Source organism: Macaca nemestrina, chromosome 11 (genome assembly GCF_043159975.1).
Source record: "Macaca nemestrina isolate mMacNem1 chromosome 11, mMacNem.hap1, whole genome shotgun sequence".
Taxonomy (NCBI): Eukaryota; Metazoa; Chordata; class Mammalia; order Primates; family Cercopithecidae; genus Macaca; species Macaca nemestrina.
Genome location: NC_092135.1, coordinates 95,439,454 through 95,458,329, shown reverse-complemented (window position 1 = coordinate 95,458,329; position 18,876 = coordinate 95,439,454). Strand labels below are relative to the sequence as shown.

At 40.6% G+C, this 18,876-nt stretch overlaps 1 protein-coding gene across 7 annotated transcripts in view; it reads right to left on the bottom strand.

The window, feature by feature from the left end:
- Positions 1-18,099, bottom strand: part of LOC105468144 (methionyl-tRNA synthetase 2, mitochondrial) — a 37,625-nt gene extending 19,526 nt beyond the window's left edge. The window contains exons 1-3 of one of the 7 annotated variants that reach the window (XM_024788614.2): positions 12,036-18,099; positions 7,210-7,259; positions 619-6,026 (exon numbers count right to left, since the gene is read on the bottom strand). In XM_024788614.2, coding sequence (XP_024644382.1) covers positions 15,844-17,685 — 1,842 coding nt within the window. In that variant the 5' untranslated portion in view covers positions 17,686-18,099 and the 3' untranslated portion in view covers positions 619-6,026; positions 7,210-7,259; positions 12,036-15,843. Of the gene's footprint in view, positions 1-618; positions 7,260-9,785; positions 11,920-12,035 lie in introns of those variants that run through there. The other 6 variants (XM_071073133.1, XM_011718188.3, XM_071073134.1 and 3 more) reach the window with 6 other exon arrangements.
- Positions 18,100-18,876: the final 777 nt, after the last annotated feature.

Sequence of the window (18,876 nt, the reverse complement as noted above, 5' to 3'; positions counted from 1 at the left end):
CCTGCCATAGCAAAAGATACCTAGAGGCTGTGCCATGTACTCTTTGTGTATTGGGAACATGGCACATTTCCACTGCTTATGAAAGAATAAAATTCATCAAAAATAAATGTTATTTTTCTTCTTTCTTCCTTTCCATTTTTCTTGCTAATTGCCACAATGTAGGCATGTATCAGTCTTAGTACAGGCCCTCCATGTAGAATTTGCTATTTTGGGAAAGGGTTATTCTAGTGTAGTGTTCCTTTTTACATCCTAATGACAGGTACCAGACTTTTTATACTGATAAAACTTGATGTGGCTCTAAGGTAAATGGGTCATTATCATAATTGCCCACTGAAGTATTTTTAGCTCAAAAATTATAACACTGCCTAAGGTTGAATACAGTCTGTCATTGCAGTGAATTTTTTTCACAACACTGATTTTGATAAACCACCTTTAACTTATTATTAAAATACACCATAAATGTGTTTCTTTTCTAGTTGAAAGACTATCTTATGACTTCACAAGTGATAATTGTGCATTTACACAGAGCTTATTCATATTGCTTTAAGATACTTGATAAGAATAAACTCTCTGTGTAATTGCACAATTTAAAACACTTGACCCTAGAGTTATCTAGGTCTTATATGCCATAAGAAATTATCCATTGTTTTTATTACTTGCTCCTGATACTTACCTATTCCAGCAGTGGCAAATTGTTTGATTGTTGGTAGACATGCTCAATGTTTTGATAAGTCAGCAGAGTGGCCTATGTACCCAAATCATGAAAATTACGATATATAATCAAACATACCTCTTAACAAAAAATTTGCCTTTTACCTTAGAATCTTTAGCTAATTTCCCTTAACTATGTAAGTCCCTAGTTAAGTTTTTGGAAAAACTAACAGAACACTTAGTATTAAATTTCTGTTGTTAGATGCAGGCTGAGCAGCTGATTTGGCCTAAGTGCTACTTCAAAAGTTGTGTTCATCTTTATGAGGTTAACCCCACCTCCTTGATACTTGCATTCTTCTTCAATCACAACTCAAATCACTTAAAGCAGGCAGAGAAAATTACAAGATTTTTAGGTAAAAGGATTTGGTTACATCCTGACTCCTGAAGTAGGCATTTACTCATTATGGATGCCTTAACTGAAATTTCCTTATCTCAGTTTCTTGAACAAAACAGTATCTCAAAGGATCCTTATGTTCAGCAGTGGATCGAATAAAAATCATTTGTTGGAACACAGAGTCTATTCATTGCATGTTTTAACAGGATGTTAGTCTATTAACATGAAGTAGTATATTAATTATTCTCTGATTTTCTTTGGATAGTTGCTTTATTACCTATCAGATCTGCTCTTAATTTTGTATATCATAAGTTCATAAATCTTTTTTTCAACAAATCTTTACCAAAGTTCAGGGATGATACAAAGAAAGCATAATCTAATAATTTAGAAATACCATTGGATGTGGCCTCAGATCCCTTGAAGTGAGTCTCTTTTTATAGCCCTAGAATGCCTCCTTGTGCAGCAGCAGGTTATAAGGTCACCTACTTTTTCTAGTGGGAATTTCCTAAAACACACCTTCTCTCCACAGAATCCAGGCCCAGTTAATCTGATTTTTTAAATCTTTCCCTGAAGTAATTATAAAATTAGAGCCATTTAAAATGCATTAAAACCTTAATTTTCTTTAAATCTCTTAATAGGAACCACGGTTAGATTCTGTGAGAAGCTTTTCTCAGCCGTCTTCTGTAGGTTTGAAACCTTGATATTCTCAAAGCCCACACTTTCATCCTAGAAAAGATTTCAGAGCAGAGGATTCAATTCTTACTCCACCTTCATCTACTGATTCTGTTAAGTAGAATCTTGGGTAACTATTTTGTCCAATAATAAAAAACAACTAGCTCCAAATGTGATCTGGTAACAAATATGAGGGTTTGGATGTGCTTAAGGTTAAATGTTTTTGCTTTTATATGAGAATTAAAGAAATCTTAGTAACCAGAACATTGGAGGTGCAGGATAAACTAAATGTTTCCTTTTTCATTCACACACTTAAGTAACATAGACTTATAATCTGTAACAAATAGAACAAAGGTTACACTATAAGACAACAAAAATCTTGAGTTTGAAAAATTTAGTTATTATCTGGCTATTTTGTCAACATGATAATTTCATATACAACCACATAAAAACATCTTTGGTGTTTAGATTTTTCCATTTTATTCCAGCTGTTTCATATTTGTAGACATAGCCATGGCATGTACAGAATATGCATGCGTAGCAACAGACCATTTGTATATTACAGTTAAAAAAAAAAAAAAAACACTATCTTGCTAGGGAGATATGTCAAGTAGATTCTAGTTTCTACATTATTTTGATTTTACTGCATTTAACTTTGTGTATATTTTACATGTATTAAATGTTTTGATGAAACATTTCAAACTCTTAAGTTTATATTAGAAATGTTGGCAAACTATCCATAAAATATAATCTGTATATATATAAAATATCCAGAAATCTGTCATATTTTTATTTTATACCAATTACAATGGCCAAAATTGACACTATTCTTAAATATACTTAATGATTATCTGGATCATCTCCATATCTATTTTTGGCCCTCTTTGGCCATCCATACATGAAGTATAAAGATCCTTATTCCTTATGGCATCTTTATTTATTTATTTATTTATTTTGAGATGGAGTCTGGCTCTGTAGCCCAGACCAGAGTGCAATCCCACAATCTCGGCTCACTGCAAGCTCCACCTCCCGGGTTCATGCCATTCTCCTGCCTCAGCCTCCCACGTAGCTGGGACTACAGGCGCCCCCCCACCACGCCTGGCTAATTTTTTCTATTTTTGCTAGAGACAGGGTTTCAGCGTGTTAACCAGGATGGTCTCGATTTCCAACCTCGTGATCTGCCCGCCTCAGCCTCCCAAAGTGCTGGGATTACAGGCGTGAGCCACCGCGTCCGGCCCCTTAAGGTATCTTAATAAGTATAAGCATTCACTGCATATATCATGTTAGACTCAATACATATTTCTTCCTATAACATAGTGACACTGTCAATATTCCTTTTTATCTTTCATTCAGATCTTAGTTTGTGAGGTTTCCAGGCTTTTAAAACATTAACCTTAACTGAATCCAATTTACATGTTTCACCTTTTTTTTTTTTTTTTTTTTTTTGAGACACACTCTCGCTTTGTTCCCCAGGCTGGAGTGCAGTGGCGCGATCTCTGCTCACTGCAAGCTCCGCCTCCCGGGTTCATGCCATTCTCCTGCCTCAGCCTCCGGAGTAGCTGGGACTACAGGCGCCCACCACCACGCCTGGCTTGTGTGTGTGTGTGTGTGTGTGTGTGTGTGTGTGTGTGTGTATTTTTAGTAGAGACGGGGTTTCACCGTGTTAGCCACGATGGACAGGCATGAGCCACCACGCATATTTCACCTTTTAAATACAAAGAAGCTATGATTGCCTGCTTTTACAGAATTAGAGAAGCTTTTTACAATTAAAAAATGCCACTGTAACTAGAACATTTTAAAATTAAATAATTGCCACAGTAACATTTCTTTAAATATTGCCTGTTTAATATATATCCCAACTTTCTTCTCTAAAAACACTATATGCCTTTTATAGAAGATTAGATTAATAAAACAAGCAATATTTACATTGACTACATGGAAATTTATTCTGGCCTTTAATAAAATTCGATTGCACAATACTAGGAAATACTAGGATTTTACTATTTTAATTTCACATCCATTATAACATCTAAAGTTGATTTGTCCTTCTGTTGGGCAAGAATAAGAATTATACATAAAAAATCTTCTCATATTAGGAAGATAACCCAATAATAACTTTAGGTAATTTTATTTTACCTTGTCTCATAAAAGATAATGTACTAATGTTTCTGAACTCAAATATTTAGATTAAGGAATAAAATGTAATGGCATAGTTATATGAAAGAATATTTTGGCACACCCTAAGGCCACTCCATCTATTTAATTTTTTTTTTCTGCAGTTTTTTTGTTCTGTTTTGGTTTTTTGTTTTGTTTTGTTCTGATACGAAGTCTCACTCTTGTCCCCCAGGCTGAATTGCCATGCCACAATCTCGGCTCACTGCAACCTCTGCCTCCTGGGTTCAAGCGATTTTCCTGCCTCAGCCTCCCGAGTAGCTGGGATTACAGGCGCCTGCCCTCACGCCCTACTAATTTTGTATTTTTAATAGACAAGGTTTCACCATGTTGGCAAGGCTAGTCTCAAACTCCTGATCTCAGATGATCCGCCTGCCTCAGCCTCTCAAAGTGCTGGGATTACAGGCCTGAGTTCTGCAGCTTTTACTATTTTATTTATTTTATTTTATTATTTCATTTTTTTGAGACAAGAGTCTCGCTCTGTTGCCCAGGGTAGAGTGCAGTGGCGCCCTCTCGGCTCACTGCAAGCTCCAACTCCCAGGTTCACGCCATCCTCCTGCCCCAGCCTCCAGAATAGCTGGGACTACAGGCACCTGCCACCACGCCTAGCTAATTTTTTTGTATATTTAATAGAGACAGGGTTTCACCGTGTTAGCCAGGATGGTCTTGATCTCCTGACCTCGTGATCTGCCTGCCTCACCCTCCCAAAAGTGCTGGGATTACATGCGTGAGCCACCGCACCCAGCCAATTATTTTTAAAGTAACATGCTGTGTAGAACAAGCCCAGTAGAGTGTTATTAGAGCCCTAGTCAAAATACCATGAAACAATCTATTTCATATTCAGCTTGTCTGATGTTTTCGGCATACATGTTAATCCTATATTATTCAGGCTTATTCAAGTGTACAGCAAAGCATTTTTGTTCCACACGGCAAATTTTGAGAGTCATTGTATATTCAAAAAACACTGATATTGAAGTGTTTTTCTTAGCTTATTTTAGGCAATTGGCTCTTTACCATAAACGTATTGATGTGCTTCCACATTACTTTCGTTCAGTTCTACAAAGATTATATGTTACTTTCTCACTCCAAATACAAAGTACAGAAGAACAGAGGTGGTAGGAAAATTAATGTATTCCCCCCAAAAAACTTACTCGGCTTAAATTGTGATATTTGGCTCTTATTTTGTAATGTAACATATCCATGATAGCAAAAATAGCTTTAATAACTATAAAAGATCAATGCTTTAACTTTTAATTATCAACATTTTTATAAATCATGCTATAAAAAAGAAGAGAGAGACAAAACTCTCATCTTTAACCTCATATAGTTGTGAAACACAATGATAGTATATAAACGTTTCCTAAATATAAAAAGTATAACTAAAAAGCATATTTTTTTCCTTTGATGTTTTGGAGAAAATATCTAAAGGATAATTTTATTCATTAACAATTTGAGATGGTTTTAGTACGGTATGTATTAATTGCTAATCATACTCAGCATCTTTGCTTTTAACATGTCTAATTTGGTACCAAAATGCTACACAATATTCATTTATATATTTGTAGCAACACATAAATTTCCTAAAATCCTTTAGTATCTACACTATTACGCAAAATATTTTAAAAGATACTAATACACATAAATCTTTTCTGCTCCATATAGGTACCCACATACTGACTTCGGTTAACCTGTTAGCATTATTTTATTTAGACTATTTCCAACTGTCTGTGAGAATAGCTTTCAATTACAGTAACATATTTAATATCCTAATGTTGTCTATTTCCTTATGTCCAAGGAAAAATTAAAATAAACGCAGCAACGCTCCTATTGTGTCCGGAATTCATGGGTTCTTGGTCTCACTGACTTCAAGAATTAAGTCACAGACCCTCATGGTGAGTGTTACAGTTCTTAAAGATGGTGTGTACGGAGTTTGTTCCTTCACATGTTCACATGTGTCCAGAGTTTCTTTCTTCTGGTGGTTACCTGGTCTTGCTGATTTCAGGAGTGAAGCCTCAGACCTTCGCGGTGAGTGTTACAGCTCATAAAAGCAGTACGTCTGGAATAGTTCGTTCTTTTTGGTGGGTTCCTGGTCGTCTTAACCTCAGGAGTAAAACTGCAGACCTTCTCGCTGTTACATCTCATAAAGTCAGCATGAAACCAAACAATCAACAGTAGTAAAATTCATTGCAAACAAATAAAACACCAAACCTTCCACCGCCTGAAATTGGACCAGAGCTGGTTTCTCCTACTGGCATACATTGCCTCTTTTTATTCCCTTTTCTGGCCCCACCCACATTCTGCTGATTGGTCCATTTCACAGAGAGCTGATTGGTCCATTTTGAAAGAGTGCTGATTGGTGCGTTTACAAACCTTGAGCTAGACACAGAGTGCTGATTGGTTCATTTACAATCCTTCAGCTAGACACCAAAGTTCTCCAAGTCCCCACTAGATTAGCTAGACACAGAGCACTGATTGGTGCATTTACAATCCTTGAGCAAGACACAAAGTGCTGATTGGTGCATTTACAATACTCCAGGTACACATAAAAGTTCTCCCAGTCCCCACGTGACTCAGCAGCCCAGCTGGCTTCACCTACTGGGTCCCGTGCTGTGCCCAGGGGCGGAGTTGCCCGCTAGTCCTGCCCTGCGCTCCTGCACTCCTGCACTCCTCAGTTCTTGGGCCGTCAATGGGACTTGACCGCGGAGCCAGGGGCGGCCCCCGTAGGGGAGGCTGGGCTATGCGGGAGCCCACGGTGGGGGTGCGGGCTCCAGCATGGCAGGCTGCAGGTCCCAAACCCTGCCCCGCAGGGAGGCGGCCGAGGCCCACCGAGTTTTCCAACGTGGTGCGGGCGGCCGGCCGCAGTGCTTGGGGACCCAGCGCACCCTCTGCAGCTGCTGGCCCGGGTGCTAAGCCCCTCTGCCTGGGGCGGGCGGCGCCATCCGGCCGCTCCGGAGTGCGGGGCCTGCCGAGTCCGCGAGCACCGTGCACAGCCCGGGTTCCCGTGCGAGCCTCTCCCTCCACACCTCCCCACAAGTAGAGGGAGCCGGCCCGGCCTCGGCCAGCCCAGAGGGGCTCCCACAGTGCAGTGGCAGGCTGAAGGGCTGCTCAAGAGCGGCCGGAGTGGACGCCGAAGCCGAGGAGGCGCCGAGAGCGAGCGAGGGCTGCTAGCACGTTGTCACTTCTCACTGTGTTTACCAAATAGATTTTCATGCTTGTGCCCTAGCTGTTTAGACAGTTTGTTTAAAACTCTTGAGCTCAGACTCACCTTCCTACCTGCCTTCACATACTGAATATTTAAACATCTACCTCAGCCAACTTACCAATGATGTGGTTTCAGTAACTTGGTTCAACTTGGCTAGTCCTCTTCTCTCTGTGTTAAGCAATAAAATTTCACTACTTTTCCTCTTTTTCGATATCATACTGATTTAGGTTTTTAGAATAGCTACACAGTTATACATTTATATTGGTTTTATGCCCCAGTGCTGATAGCTCCACTTTTAGATCATCTCCATGGATTGTGGAAAAAGAAGTGCTACATATTCTCCTTAAGCTAAAAAACTAATTTTAGGACATCAGTTACAACCAAAAGTGTTTTATTTAAAATTTGTTATGAATTAACTACCTTCTAGAGGCTGATGGTTATGTACGTAACATTTTTTTTTTTTTTTTTTTTTTTTTTTTTTTTTTTTTTTTTTTGAGACGGAGTCTCACGCTGTTGCCCAGGCTGGAGTGCAGTGGCGCGATCTCGGCTCACTGCAAGCTCCGCCTCCTGGGTTCACGCCATTCTCCTGCCTCAGCCTCCTGAGTAGCTAGGACTACAGGCGCCCGCCACCGCGCCCGGCTAATTTTTTGTATTTTTAGTAGAGACAGGGTTTCACTGTGGTCTCGATCTCCTGACCTTGTGATCCGCCCGCCTCGGCCTCCCAAAGTGCTGGGATTACAGGCTTGAGCCACCGCGCCCGGCGTACGTAACATTTAAATAATTTACTACTTTGAGGACTATTATTTTTTGTAGTAGGTCAAACAATATCACAATGAATGTTAAAAATACTTCCTTTATAGCCAAGCCAAAAAAAACTTTTTTCAACTCTTAAAATGGCATGAAAATGCAATCATCAGCTTTCATGCAATTAACCATATACATATTTTCAAAAATTTGCTTATGTTAGTACTTACAATTTTCTTCTATAAATAGGCTGCTTAAACATTTTAACTTGATATAATATTCCAGTAATTACTTATAAAATCAAACAGAACTCAGTACTGTTTTGCTTTTTATATAAAATATAGGATGTTTCTGTAACATAAACTTTATAGAAATTTAAATATAAAAAATTAATGCCGTAACTTCAATTTACCAAAATTGAAGACTCTTTATGAAAGTCTTTATAAGCCGGGCGCGGTGGCTCACGCTTGTAATCCCAGGACTTTGGGAGGCCTTGCTTACCTTACAAGGTCAGGACCAGCCTGGCAAAGATGGTGAAACCCCATCTCTACTAAAAATACAAAAATTAGCCGGGCAGGGTGTAATCCCAACTACTCAGGAGGCAGAAGCAGGAGAACTGCTTGAACTGGGGGGCGGGGGCAGAGGGTGCAGTGAGCTGAGATCACACCACTGCACTCCAGCCTAGGCAACAGAGTGAGACTCCATCTCAAAAAAAAAAAAAAAAGAAAGAGAAAGTCTTTATAAACTCCTTAAGTGAGCTTTAAAGGTCATCTAAATATGCTATCAGGACATTTTGTATGATCTATCAATCTGAGTCTGTCAGTCATAACCTGCCATACAAAAAAAAAAAAAATGAAAAAGCATGCATACATGCTTTGCTATGGGACTATACTGCTTGCATTTAGACAGAATCCTGAAAAAATTATTTAAACATAGAATAAAAATATAGGTCTTCCTGGCCTTCCAAGTTAGCAAGAACTTTAATGCCTTTTGATATTTTTTAAATACATTTTAGATGATAGCTAAGAGACGTATATAAAAAGACTCAACACAGTTCTTCAAAGACACATCATGTCCAACAAAATAGAAAAAACAGAAAAAACTGTAAAATACAGCATTGTGTATTTATTATGCAATTCATAGTAAAGTCTCTTAGTTTGGGGGTATAAGAGCTTGTCTCAACTGTGATATGAGGTGTATAATTCACCAGGAATTATCCGATCTGTGGCATTTTAGCTAACGGGTGGTATTTGCTTTGGTAATAACCACAGTCAAGGGTATTTAATCTGGTTTCTGCAGGCTTGTTAGGAAAGATATAAGAATATAGTAATAAATGTTTGATAAATTCATAGAACTTAAATTGTTAATAAATGGATGTCATATTAATAAGTTCATTTGTATTACAACTATGTATGAAAAAGTTTCAGTGTTTGTGGCTTCTAGTAAAATTCTCTGGCTTTGTTACCGTAATAGTTAATTCAGATAAAACTTATGAATACTGATGCTTTCATGTTCAGAGATAAATGTGTATTTAAACAATTAGTAAAATATCATTAAAAAATACTTAGATTCATGAATTTATGACTATATACTTTCACTTAGAGGACTGCTGGATTCTAGAAATTGTAACATCGGGCCGGGCGCGGTGGCTCAAGCCTGTAATCCCAGCACTTTGGGAGGCCGAGACGGGCGGATCACGAGGTCAGGAGATCGAGACCATCCTGGCGAACACGGTGAAACCCCGTCTCTACTAAAAAATACAAAAAACTAGACGGGCGCGGTGGCGGGCGCCTGTTGTCCCAGCTACTCGGGAGGCTGAGGCAGGAGAATAGCATGAACCTGGGAGGCGGAGCTTGCAGTGAGCTGAGATCCGGCCACTGCACTCCAGCCTGGGCGACAGAGGGAGACTCCGTCTCAAAAAAAAAAAAAAAAAAAAAAAAAAAAAGAAATTGTAACATCGTTCTAAAATTAAGAAACAAGAAAATAAGGACAAACAAAAATAGGAACTATACAGTTATTTAAAATTTTAACAATTTGCACCAGCACACATAAGCAGGTTTAGGATATAAAAGAAAATACTAAAAGCAAAAGTGAAATATACCATATTTCATGATAAAGGTAAGTATATTTTTCTGAATTTCTATTTTGGCACTCATCAGTTTCATAATCTGGCTATCAAGAAACTGATTCCTCATCTTGAAACACTAACTGATGTATTTCAGTTCAAGGTTCTTATTTGGACTTTTCATCTTCAGATCTTTAAATCTCATTATACTACTTCCTCTTCCCCACGATACTTAAAACAATGCCCTCAGTATATACACATTGACTGATTGTGGTGTTGGTACTAAAGGTGGCACTAAGGCTTTGGCATTAACACAAGATTGAGTCCCAGGGTCTTCTCTTTTACAAGCTGTATAACCCTAGCCAAGTTGCTTAATCACTGTACCTCAGTTTCTCATTAGCCTATTTATGCTTAGTGTTCCAATATTGGAACGCCAAGCATGTGGGGGTTATTTTATATCCTACAGATCAAGATCATCACCAAGGTCTGATTGCAAAAATTCAAAAAATTGCAACCTCAGGCATAAAATGGGTTAAACACAGGAAGAGTACCTCAAGGCGCTAATGGGAAAAATAAATGAGAGAACACAAGTAAGGAATACAGAACTGTTGGTTCTGTCCCCTCAACTTATTACTGAACTAACAGAAAATTTGGCAAAATTATGGCCATGTGATTCCCCCCTTTTAATAACCCACTGAAAGGACCTACTGAATAGGTATATTTGGCTGACAGTTATATTCAAAAAGCAAGCTGTTATTTTCACACAGGTATAGATGGAAAAAGACAAAGTTTTAGAGTCACAAAACCTTGACTGCCTTAATTTTTTTTTCCGACATTTAGCAGTGATGATACACTTAGTAGTAAGCATTAAAGACTGAAATGCTAATGTCTAGTATGAGTTACACTTTTACCATGTGGGCCTTTTTTTTAATAGACTTGAACATTTCTTGTAATTTTCAATCTTCGCGTTTTACATTTTGAGGCTACGTGGTTAGGTAATACAAGTTTATAATTATAACTTGGTGCATTATTACTTTTACATTAAATTCTACTTTTTTAGTAATGGTTTCTCCCTCGTATAGATTGTGTAATATTAATATTGCTATACCAGCTTTCTTTTAATATATGCCTAGTGTTTCTTCATATGTCTTAGTTTCTTCTATGTTTAAGTATATCCCTTTTAACTACATATATTGCTTTTTAAATTTAATTTTGAATAGTTTTGTCTTTTGACAAAAGACTCATGAAGTTTTATTTTATTACAATTACTGACATATTTGTATTTATTTCTGCCATTTTATTTTGGGCTATTTACAATATTTTTCCTTTTTCTTTGCCTCTTTTTTCTCCTCCCTGCCTTCTGTTGCATTGTTCTTTCCTGGCTTCTGTTGTTTTCTTTCAGGTCTCTTTTCATCTGGCTTGAAAGAAATACATTCTATTTGTATTATTTTGTGATTAACCTAAGATGTATACCATGTTTATTAACTTTATATTTTTAATATCTATAGCTTTTTAACCAATAGAAACTTCTGGACTGGTTTCAAAGGAAGCCAAACTACTGAAGTTGTTTTATTTAATGTGTTCCAAAAATATACAATCAGGAAAAAATGTGTAATTGGTCATATTTTTATGGAATGTATTAAGAGAATAGTATGATGATACCAAGCTATAACAATCATTATCTAGTTTTTGAAGCTTCATCATCATGTTAAATCCCATAAACAACTGATTCTCAACTAATGAGGAGTACATGTACAAGACATGGCCTTAATAGCAGTAGCACAGAGGTGTTAGTACCATTTCTCCCACACCATAATCTAAGAAAGGTGGCATCCTCCATTTCCATAGTTACTCCTGGGTCTGTCCCTTCAGCTAACCCAGTGAGTCAGGCCCTCTGCAGATGTTTCATCCAGAAGTGACTCAACGGCAGGGCTCATCTCTCCTTGGAGCTATAATTTTCTTCTTGTAGATGGTACACTTGGTTTCCTGAAACATCTTGACACCTCACACCATCCTGTTCTTAAGTGAGGAGCAGTGGACTTTAAAATCCGTGGTGAGTATACTGTGCCATTAGCTAAGGGGGTGAAATTCAGCTCAAGGCCAAGGATGAAACATATGTACTATGCTTTGCTTACCTTGGTGAACATCCAGGTATGGCTGAACCTCCCAAGTGGTACTCATCAGAAGAGGCGCGGTAGAGGATATATTATTTCTAGTTGTCGGGGCCATAGGAAGATCCTCTTGGTGTGTAGTTCCTTCCAGTTTCCATCCCTCATCATGAAAAGTAAGTAGAAACTAATGGTGATACAATCCTAAACAAAGTATTTAAATATGGACAACTGTTTCCTGCTAGGTAGTTCCTTTAATTCACAGGATCTATTCTGGGTAACCCAAGACTACCTACTAAAGAGAAGAAGCTAATTTCACCTCTAAACCGGTTAGTCCCTTCCCCTCTGCTCAAAGTAGTTATTGGTGACATAGGAAGGAAGCTTAACCTGGGCTTCTCCTATCCTGTCTCCAGAAAGAATAAGATACTCTTCTTAAAAGGTTAAAATTCCCATTAACCTAGGTTATTGCCGTTATTAACCTCCAAATTTGGTGTGTTCCTCTTGATAAGTTAACCAATCCTCTCCAAAATTCCTGCAAGAGGAAGGGGCAGGACGAGTTTTGTTGTGCTGAAATTACATATATTATACTATCTTAGTTATACAAGAGACTCAAGGACTTTCTTCTAGAATCTGTGCTCTTGGTTACCCCTGTGTCCTAGCTCCTCCCAAGCTCCCTGAACTAGTAAATCATTGCTGCAAAAATAGACAAATGGCTGTCAATATGTCCATACCCTTTTAGGTCCATTGATATTCACTTTCTGACAAAAGACAAGGCAAGGACCCACCAGCACCCAGGTCTCACTTCATGATGATGTCATCCTCAATGAGGGCTCACAACCTGACCAACTACTGGTTTCACTTCAGTTTTGACATTTCCCAGAGCTAAAGAGCTCAGTCCCAATCACAGGAACAACCACCTTGAGGGGTGGGGGGAAAGGGGAAGACCAGTGTCCCAGGGCCCATGTTCCAGCCTAGGCCCTTCTTAAGTACTCTGACATCAACTTAGTATTCAATTTATTGGGCTCTTCATAGCCCCTACAAGTCCACAGATTCTTAAGAGAAATAATGAGATCTACATGCAGAATAAACTGAGGTTTCAATAAAATCAGAGATTATATATATTTCTTATGATCCTTCCTATAGCCACAGGTCTTCTGACTTCTGAGGTGTCCAATCTATGAGTTCACTTGTGAAACAGCCCTCCAATATATAATGGTGCCACTTAAAATATGCATTGCCCACTTCTCACATGACTTCGCAGAGGATTACAGTCTGCTGAGTGAGTTGACATCTTTTTATTACTCTCCTAATGTGACATCCATGAATACCTGATCTAGGCAGTGCTCTATCACCTCCTGCAATACTGCTTCCAGGAACATACCAAAATGAGTATCTGAGAACTTCAAGGGTAGTATTTGGAAGACACTTACTTTCTGGTGAAGGAATCCAGAAAATGCCAGATCAAGTATTAACAGTGCTGGAGTAGGGAATTCTACAAGTGTATCATCTTCTACCAAAAGTGGTTAGCATGCCCCCTCTTGGAAGTACATCTCCTCCAGTTTTCACCTATTCTCCATTTGCTATTCTTAAACTGCTGGATCAACTCAAACACATCACTGAATACTCAAAGAATATTTGCTGTATCTATTGTGTCTCCTACAGAGAATCCAACTGGTTCATCTTCAGTATCACCACAGAAGTCAGATCCAATTTACCACACATTCCTCCATTTAAAATATCCTGTCTTTGTAATAATTACGCCGTGTCCTATCTGGTTCCCCTATGTTCTCGTGTCCTCCAGCATCACAAATATCCAGGTAGCCAGCTAAGTGCCTGCAGAAATGACAGACTGCACTAAAAGAACTCCACTGACACCCTCCAGCAAGCAAAGGTCCATGTATTGACCAGCACTAGGCTATAGGAAAGATCATTCAAGTGGAAGACACTGTCTCCATCCATGGTAGGAACTGTAACACTGCTATAAGAGCACTTCAAAGGCAGAGGTTATCATCTCACTGGTTTTCAAATGTTTTCCTTCATCCATGTAAATACATGTTATCTTTTTCCACTCTCTGCTCTATCCACCTATAGGAGATACTACACTCCTACATCCTATGCCCTAGTAGTCTGTGCTAATAACCCCAGCAGTTAACTTGAACATGTCATGTGGAAAGCCCAGACTTAATAATAAGAAGGGTCTCAAGGAACATTTGTGGAAACAGTCCTTCCACCTTTAGAAAGCCTTCAAGCATTCTCTTCTAAACAACATTCCACCAACAAAAAATTCCTCATTTTGCTGATTAATAAATGGAAACTGGAACTGAATGGTGGCACCTAGAATAAATCCAGGGGAACTACCAGTACAATAGTTTACTTCACTGTGGGCCCTCTCTACTTGCCACCATACTTAGAATGTATTCCAAGGCAAGTTCTCCTTTTGAACTTTGGCCCAGCTGTCTAATCACCTATGAGACATAACTCTGGCTTACTATGTTGGAGTCACTGTATAAATTGCTAACATCTTCTCTGTGATGTTCTCTGATGGAGCCTTAGAGAGATTCCTAAATCCAGTTTGAGATTCCTGAAGCATTGGTCAGTTCCTCCTTTCACCATCACCTTCAACGAATGCAACAGAACAGATCTGAATAAGGTACTTACAAACTTTTAAACTTTAATAACTTAAAAGAGCAAAAGAAATAATCAGTTAAAATTACTTGAAAGTTAAGTGTATTAACATTTATAATAATTATTACACAATTTCTATATTGTGTTATAGATCCTGATTGGTCAAAAGAAATCATGAGGTAAATTATGTACATGGATGACAAAATTAAGACTATAAGAAATTTAAAGAAAACATTGCCCTTTGGAACTATTTACAAATTTTTAAATCATATTAAATCTTAAAATTTTTTAACATACCAAATGCCTCGAGTTTTATAATTTATTATATAAACAACTTGATACATTTACTTATTCATTTATTAAACATTTAACAGAGTAAATGTCATTTTTCAGTAGTCTGAAAAAGAACAAGGATTCTGATGTTTGGGGGGTTTTTTGCTTTCCATTAAAACAATAGTGGTTGCAAAGCTATCCCTTATTTTAAGAAAAGCAATAAAAATGTAAAGATCTGCAAAACTAGAAAGCAGAAAACGAATTTATTCTAAATATTCTGAAACATCAATCTTTAGTAATTAAATGTGTGAAACTAGAGCCATCTACTGGTTGAAGTGTGATGTTACACAACCCAACTGCTGGACTATTAAAGCTGGGAGCCTTAGTTGTAGGGATTTAAATGGGGATGCACATGGGCAAAAATCATCTGGTCTAGGACACTGGTTCAAAGGTTTAATAAAATACTCTCTTTTTATCAGGAAACCCAACATGTGTAACAAGGTAGGATTCCCCTGTAAAAGCCCCTGTAAGGGGCCTCCAACCCTGACCCTCAATGAAAGGAGTGACTCCACTAATTAGCCTGAGAAGCAGAGACCAGGCCAATGAAAAACAAGCCATGAGAGGTAGCTTGGGCAAACAACTGTGGTTTGGAAGGAGGCACAAAGAAGGAACAGCATTAGCAACACTGTCTCTTACCCATCTTTCCCCTGAAGGTATCTTAGACACACAATGCACAAAGGACAATGATCAATGGTCACAGAGAAATGAAGAATAGGAGTAGGCACCTGAAAGCCTACAAACCTCTTTTCACAGGGACAGAGCTTATGTGCTCATTTGATTCCAAACTTAAGAAAATACTAGTGTAAGTTCCCTGAAAATGAGAAATAAAAAAATAACACATCTGCTTTTTTACCACAAGCCGGTAAGAACTGAGTTTCTAGGTCCGGTGGGCTTTCACCAGCCAAGTCCTGGACGGGTCTAGTCTTGGAAACAAAAGCCCAGTTTCAGGTCCCAGCCTCCTCCCTTCAAAAGGGCATGGATGTCCATAGAATCGAGGCAAGAAATAGAGCTCTCCAAGATTCCTCTCTGAGGCAGAAACCCCCAGCCTGGACAGCAGCTTGTCAGCTAGGCTTGGGGTGACAGGCTGCAGCAAAGTCCCAAAGACTCGCAAACATTCCAAGGCCACATGAAGCACAGTACCCAGCCAGGGAGCATCCACTGGGCTCTCCCAGTTCAGCTTCCATGGTGCATGCCTTTGGACAAAACCATTAGTTTGCCGGACACAGCTGGACACAGCCTCTAGAGCCTTATATATCTGAAAGTTATCATAGTGGTCTGCTACCTGCTTTGGCAAAGTGGCCACTGAGCTCACCAGAGCATAATCCTCTGCCTGAGCACGAACTGATGGCCCCACCAACCCTGGCTCACTGGGGAAGCAGGTAGTGCAGAAGGCTGGGTAGGTCTCAGAAGGATTTATTCTTTTGGCAGTGCATCGGTTCAAGAGACCTCCCAAGGCATCTGCCAACTCGGAGTTCAGCAACTTAACCACCTTTTCATCATAGTAGTCACAGTCCCAGTTGGGGACGCCCTGCCGCAGGAGAAAGTAGCGGAAGCCATCCACAGTATAGCGGTTAAGGCAAGTCCTAGGATCCACCACGTTGCCCAAGCTCTTGGACATCTTTTGGCCACAGACTGTCCAGTGGGAATGGACATAGATGCGCTGTGGCGGGCTCATGCCGGCCCCTAAGAGGAAGGCAGGCCAATAGATGGCATGGAATTTGAGAATGTCCTTACCTATGATATGAGAGGTGGCCGGCCACCAAGATTTGAACTCAGCATTTGGGTAGCCAATTACAGTGAGGTAGTTGACCAGGGCATCCAGCCATACATAGATGGTCTGCGAATCATCCCCGGGCACCGGAATGCCCCAGTGCAAGTGGCTACTTCTGCGAGACACGGACAGGTCGGGCAGCTCCTCGTCCAGCCACTGAAGAACTACGTGATGAAATGGTTCAGGGGTTATCGCCTGAGGGTTGCCCCGCAGCCACCGCTGGAGTGGCTCCCGGAACTGGGAAAGCCTGAAAATGTAGTTTTCTTCCTTGGTCCAGGAGACTGGATGCCCGCTCTCAAGAGATACAGGAAATGAATCCCCCAATGGGCCCAGCTGCCGGGTGACCTTGGCCTCAGGCAGGAAGCACTCGTCGGAGGCGCAATACCAACCTTCATAGACGCCCTTGTAGAGCAGACCGCGGGACTTAAGCACCCCCCAGAAGTGCTGCACAGCCACCCGGTGCCGGGCCTCCGTGGTGCGGATGAAATCAGTGCAGGAGATACCGGCTTCCTGGAAAAGCTGCTGGAAATGCTTGGAGACTCGGTCGCATAGCTCGGTCGGGGCCAGGCCCGCAGTAGCTGCTGCCTGCTGAATCTTGAGCCCGTGCTCGTCGGTACCAGTAGAGAATCGCGTGGCGGCCGTGCTGGGACCTCGGAGGCGACGGTGGCGGCTTAGGGCGTCCGCCAGTAGTGCCGAGTACAGGTGCCCGATGTGCGGCGCCGCGTTGACGTAGAAAATGGGTGTAGTGAAGTAGGCGCGCGCATCACGAGCATCATCGCGGGCACTGAGGGAGCCCGAACTGTAGTAGCGTGGGCCGAAGTCCTCCAGGAGAGAGAGCCTACTAGCCCCCGTGCGTCCTAGCAGCCGGAGGACAGACTTTCCCAGCATGGTGCAAACCGGCCGCAAGCGGAGGAGGCGGTGTTCTGACAGCACGTGTGAGAGGCGCATGCGCAGCCGGGTCGCGCCGCAGCTTCCGACCGGAAAACCAGTGAAACTCGGCCCCAGCGCGGGCCTTCAACACCCTCCCCGCCCCGCCCCACCCGCGCCTGCGCCCTCCGCAGGCCCAAAGCCGCGGCGCCGAAGGGCCCCAACGGACTGCGGCTTGCCAGAAAAATAGCTCAGAGTCGCCGGGTTTAGGAGAGGCTATGAAAGAAGACGAACCTCTTTGCCTTTGCATAACATGTTGTGTTTCCTGCTTTGGATTGTAATTTTATATTTATGAATGTTTCCCCCTCTAGGCTCAGCTGCTTGTAGGCAAGAGTTTTTATTCAGCCGTTTGCCTAAAACCGGTCCGTGGAAGGCATACTGCAAGACAGAGTAAATGGCTCTGCACATGCCCAGTCAATATCACAAACGTCATCTAAATTTTATCTCAGAGCCTAAATCAATCTGGAAGGGAGGGAGAGAGAAAAAAGATGAAAAATCATTACCTACAGCACTTGAGAGAAGGATAAGAACTGAGAATGGAAGAGAAGTCTTTAAACAGTTTTTGTTGAATCAACAAAAATAGATTTGTGATCTGCCAAGTTCTTGCCAAAGTTTATTGAGATCCAGGAAAGTGGAGTGCAATATGCTGTCACTGTTCACATAAAGAATAATTTTCTAATTTATTTCTCAAAAATAGTTCATTTTTTTAATGGTTTTTAAGTTCTTCTAAAATAGTGTTTCTCGTTTGCTTTTAGTAATGGAACCCTAGAATTTATTATTATTATTATTTTTTTTTTTTTTTTTTTTTTTTTTTTTTGAGATGGAGTCTTGCTCTGTCGCCCAGGCTGGAGTGCAGTTGCGCGATCTCGGCTCACTGCAAGCTCCGCCCCCCCGGGTTCACGCCATTCTCCTGCCTCAGCCTCCTGAGTAGCTGGGACTACAGGCGCCCGCCACCTCGCCCGGCTAATTTTCTTGTATTTTTAGTAGAGACGGGGTTGCACCGTGTTAGCCAGGATGGTCTTGATCTCCTGACCTCGTGATCCGCCCGTCTCGGCCTCCCAAAGTGCTGGGATTACAGGCTTGAGTCACCGCGCCCGGCCCTAGAATTTTTTTTAGGGAAGGAAACCTCAGGAGCCCAGAATTGAATTAATGTTAATCCCTGGTTCATAACACACTCTCATTTTTTATCTTTTTTTTTCCTTTAAGTAGCAT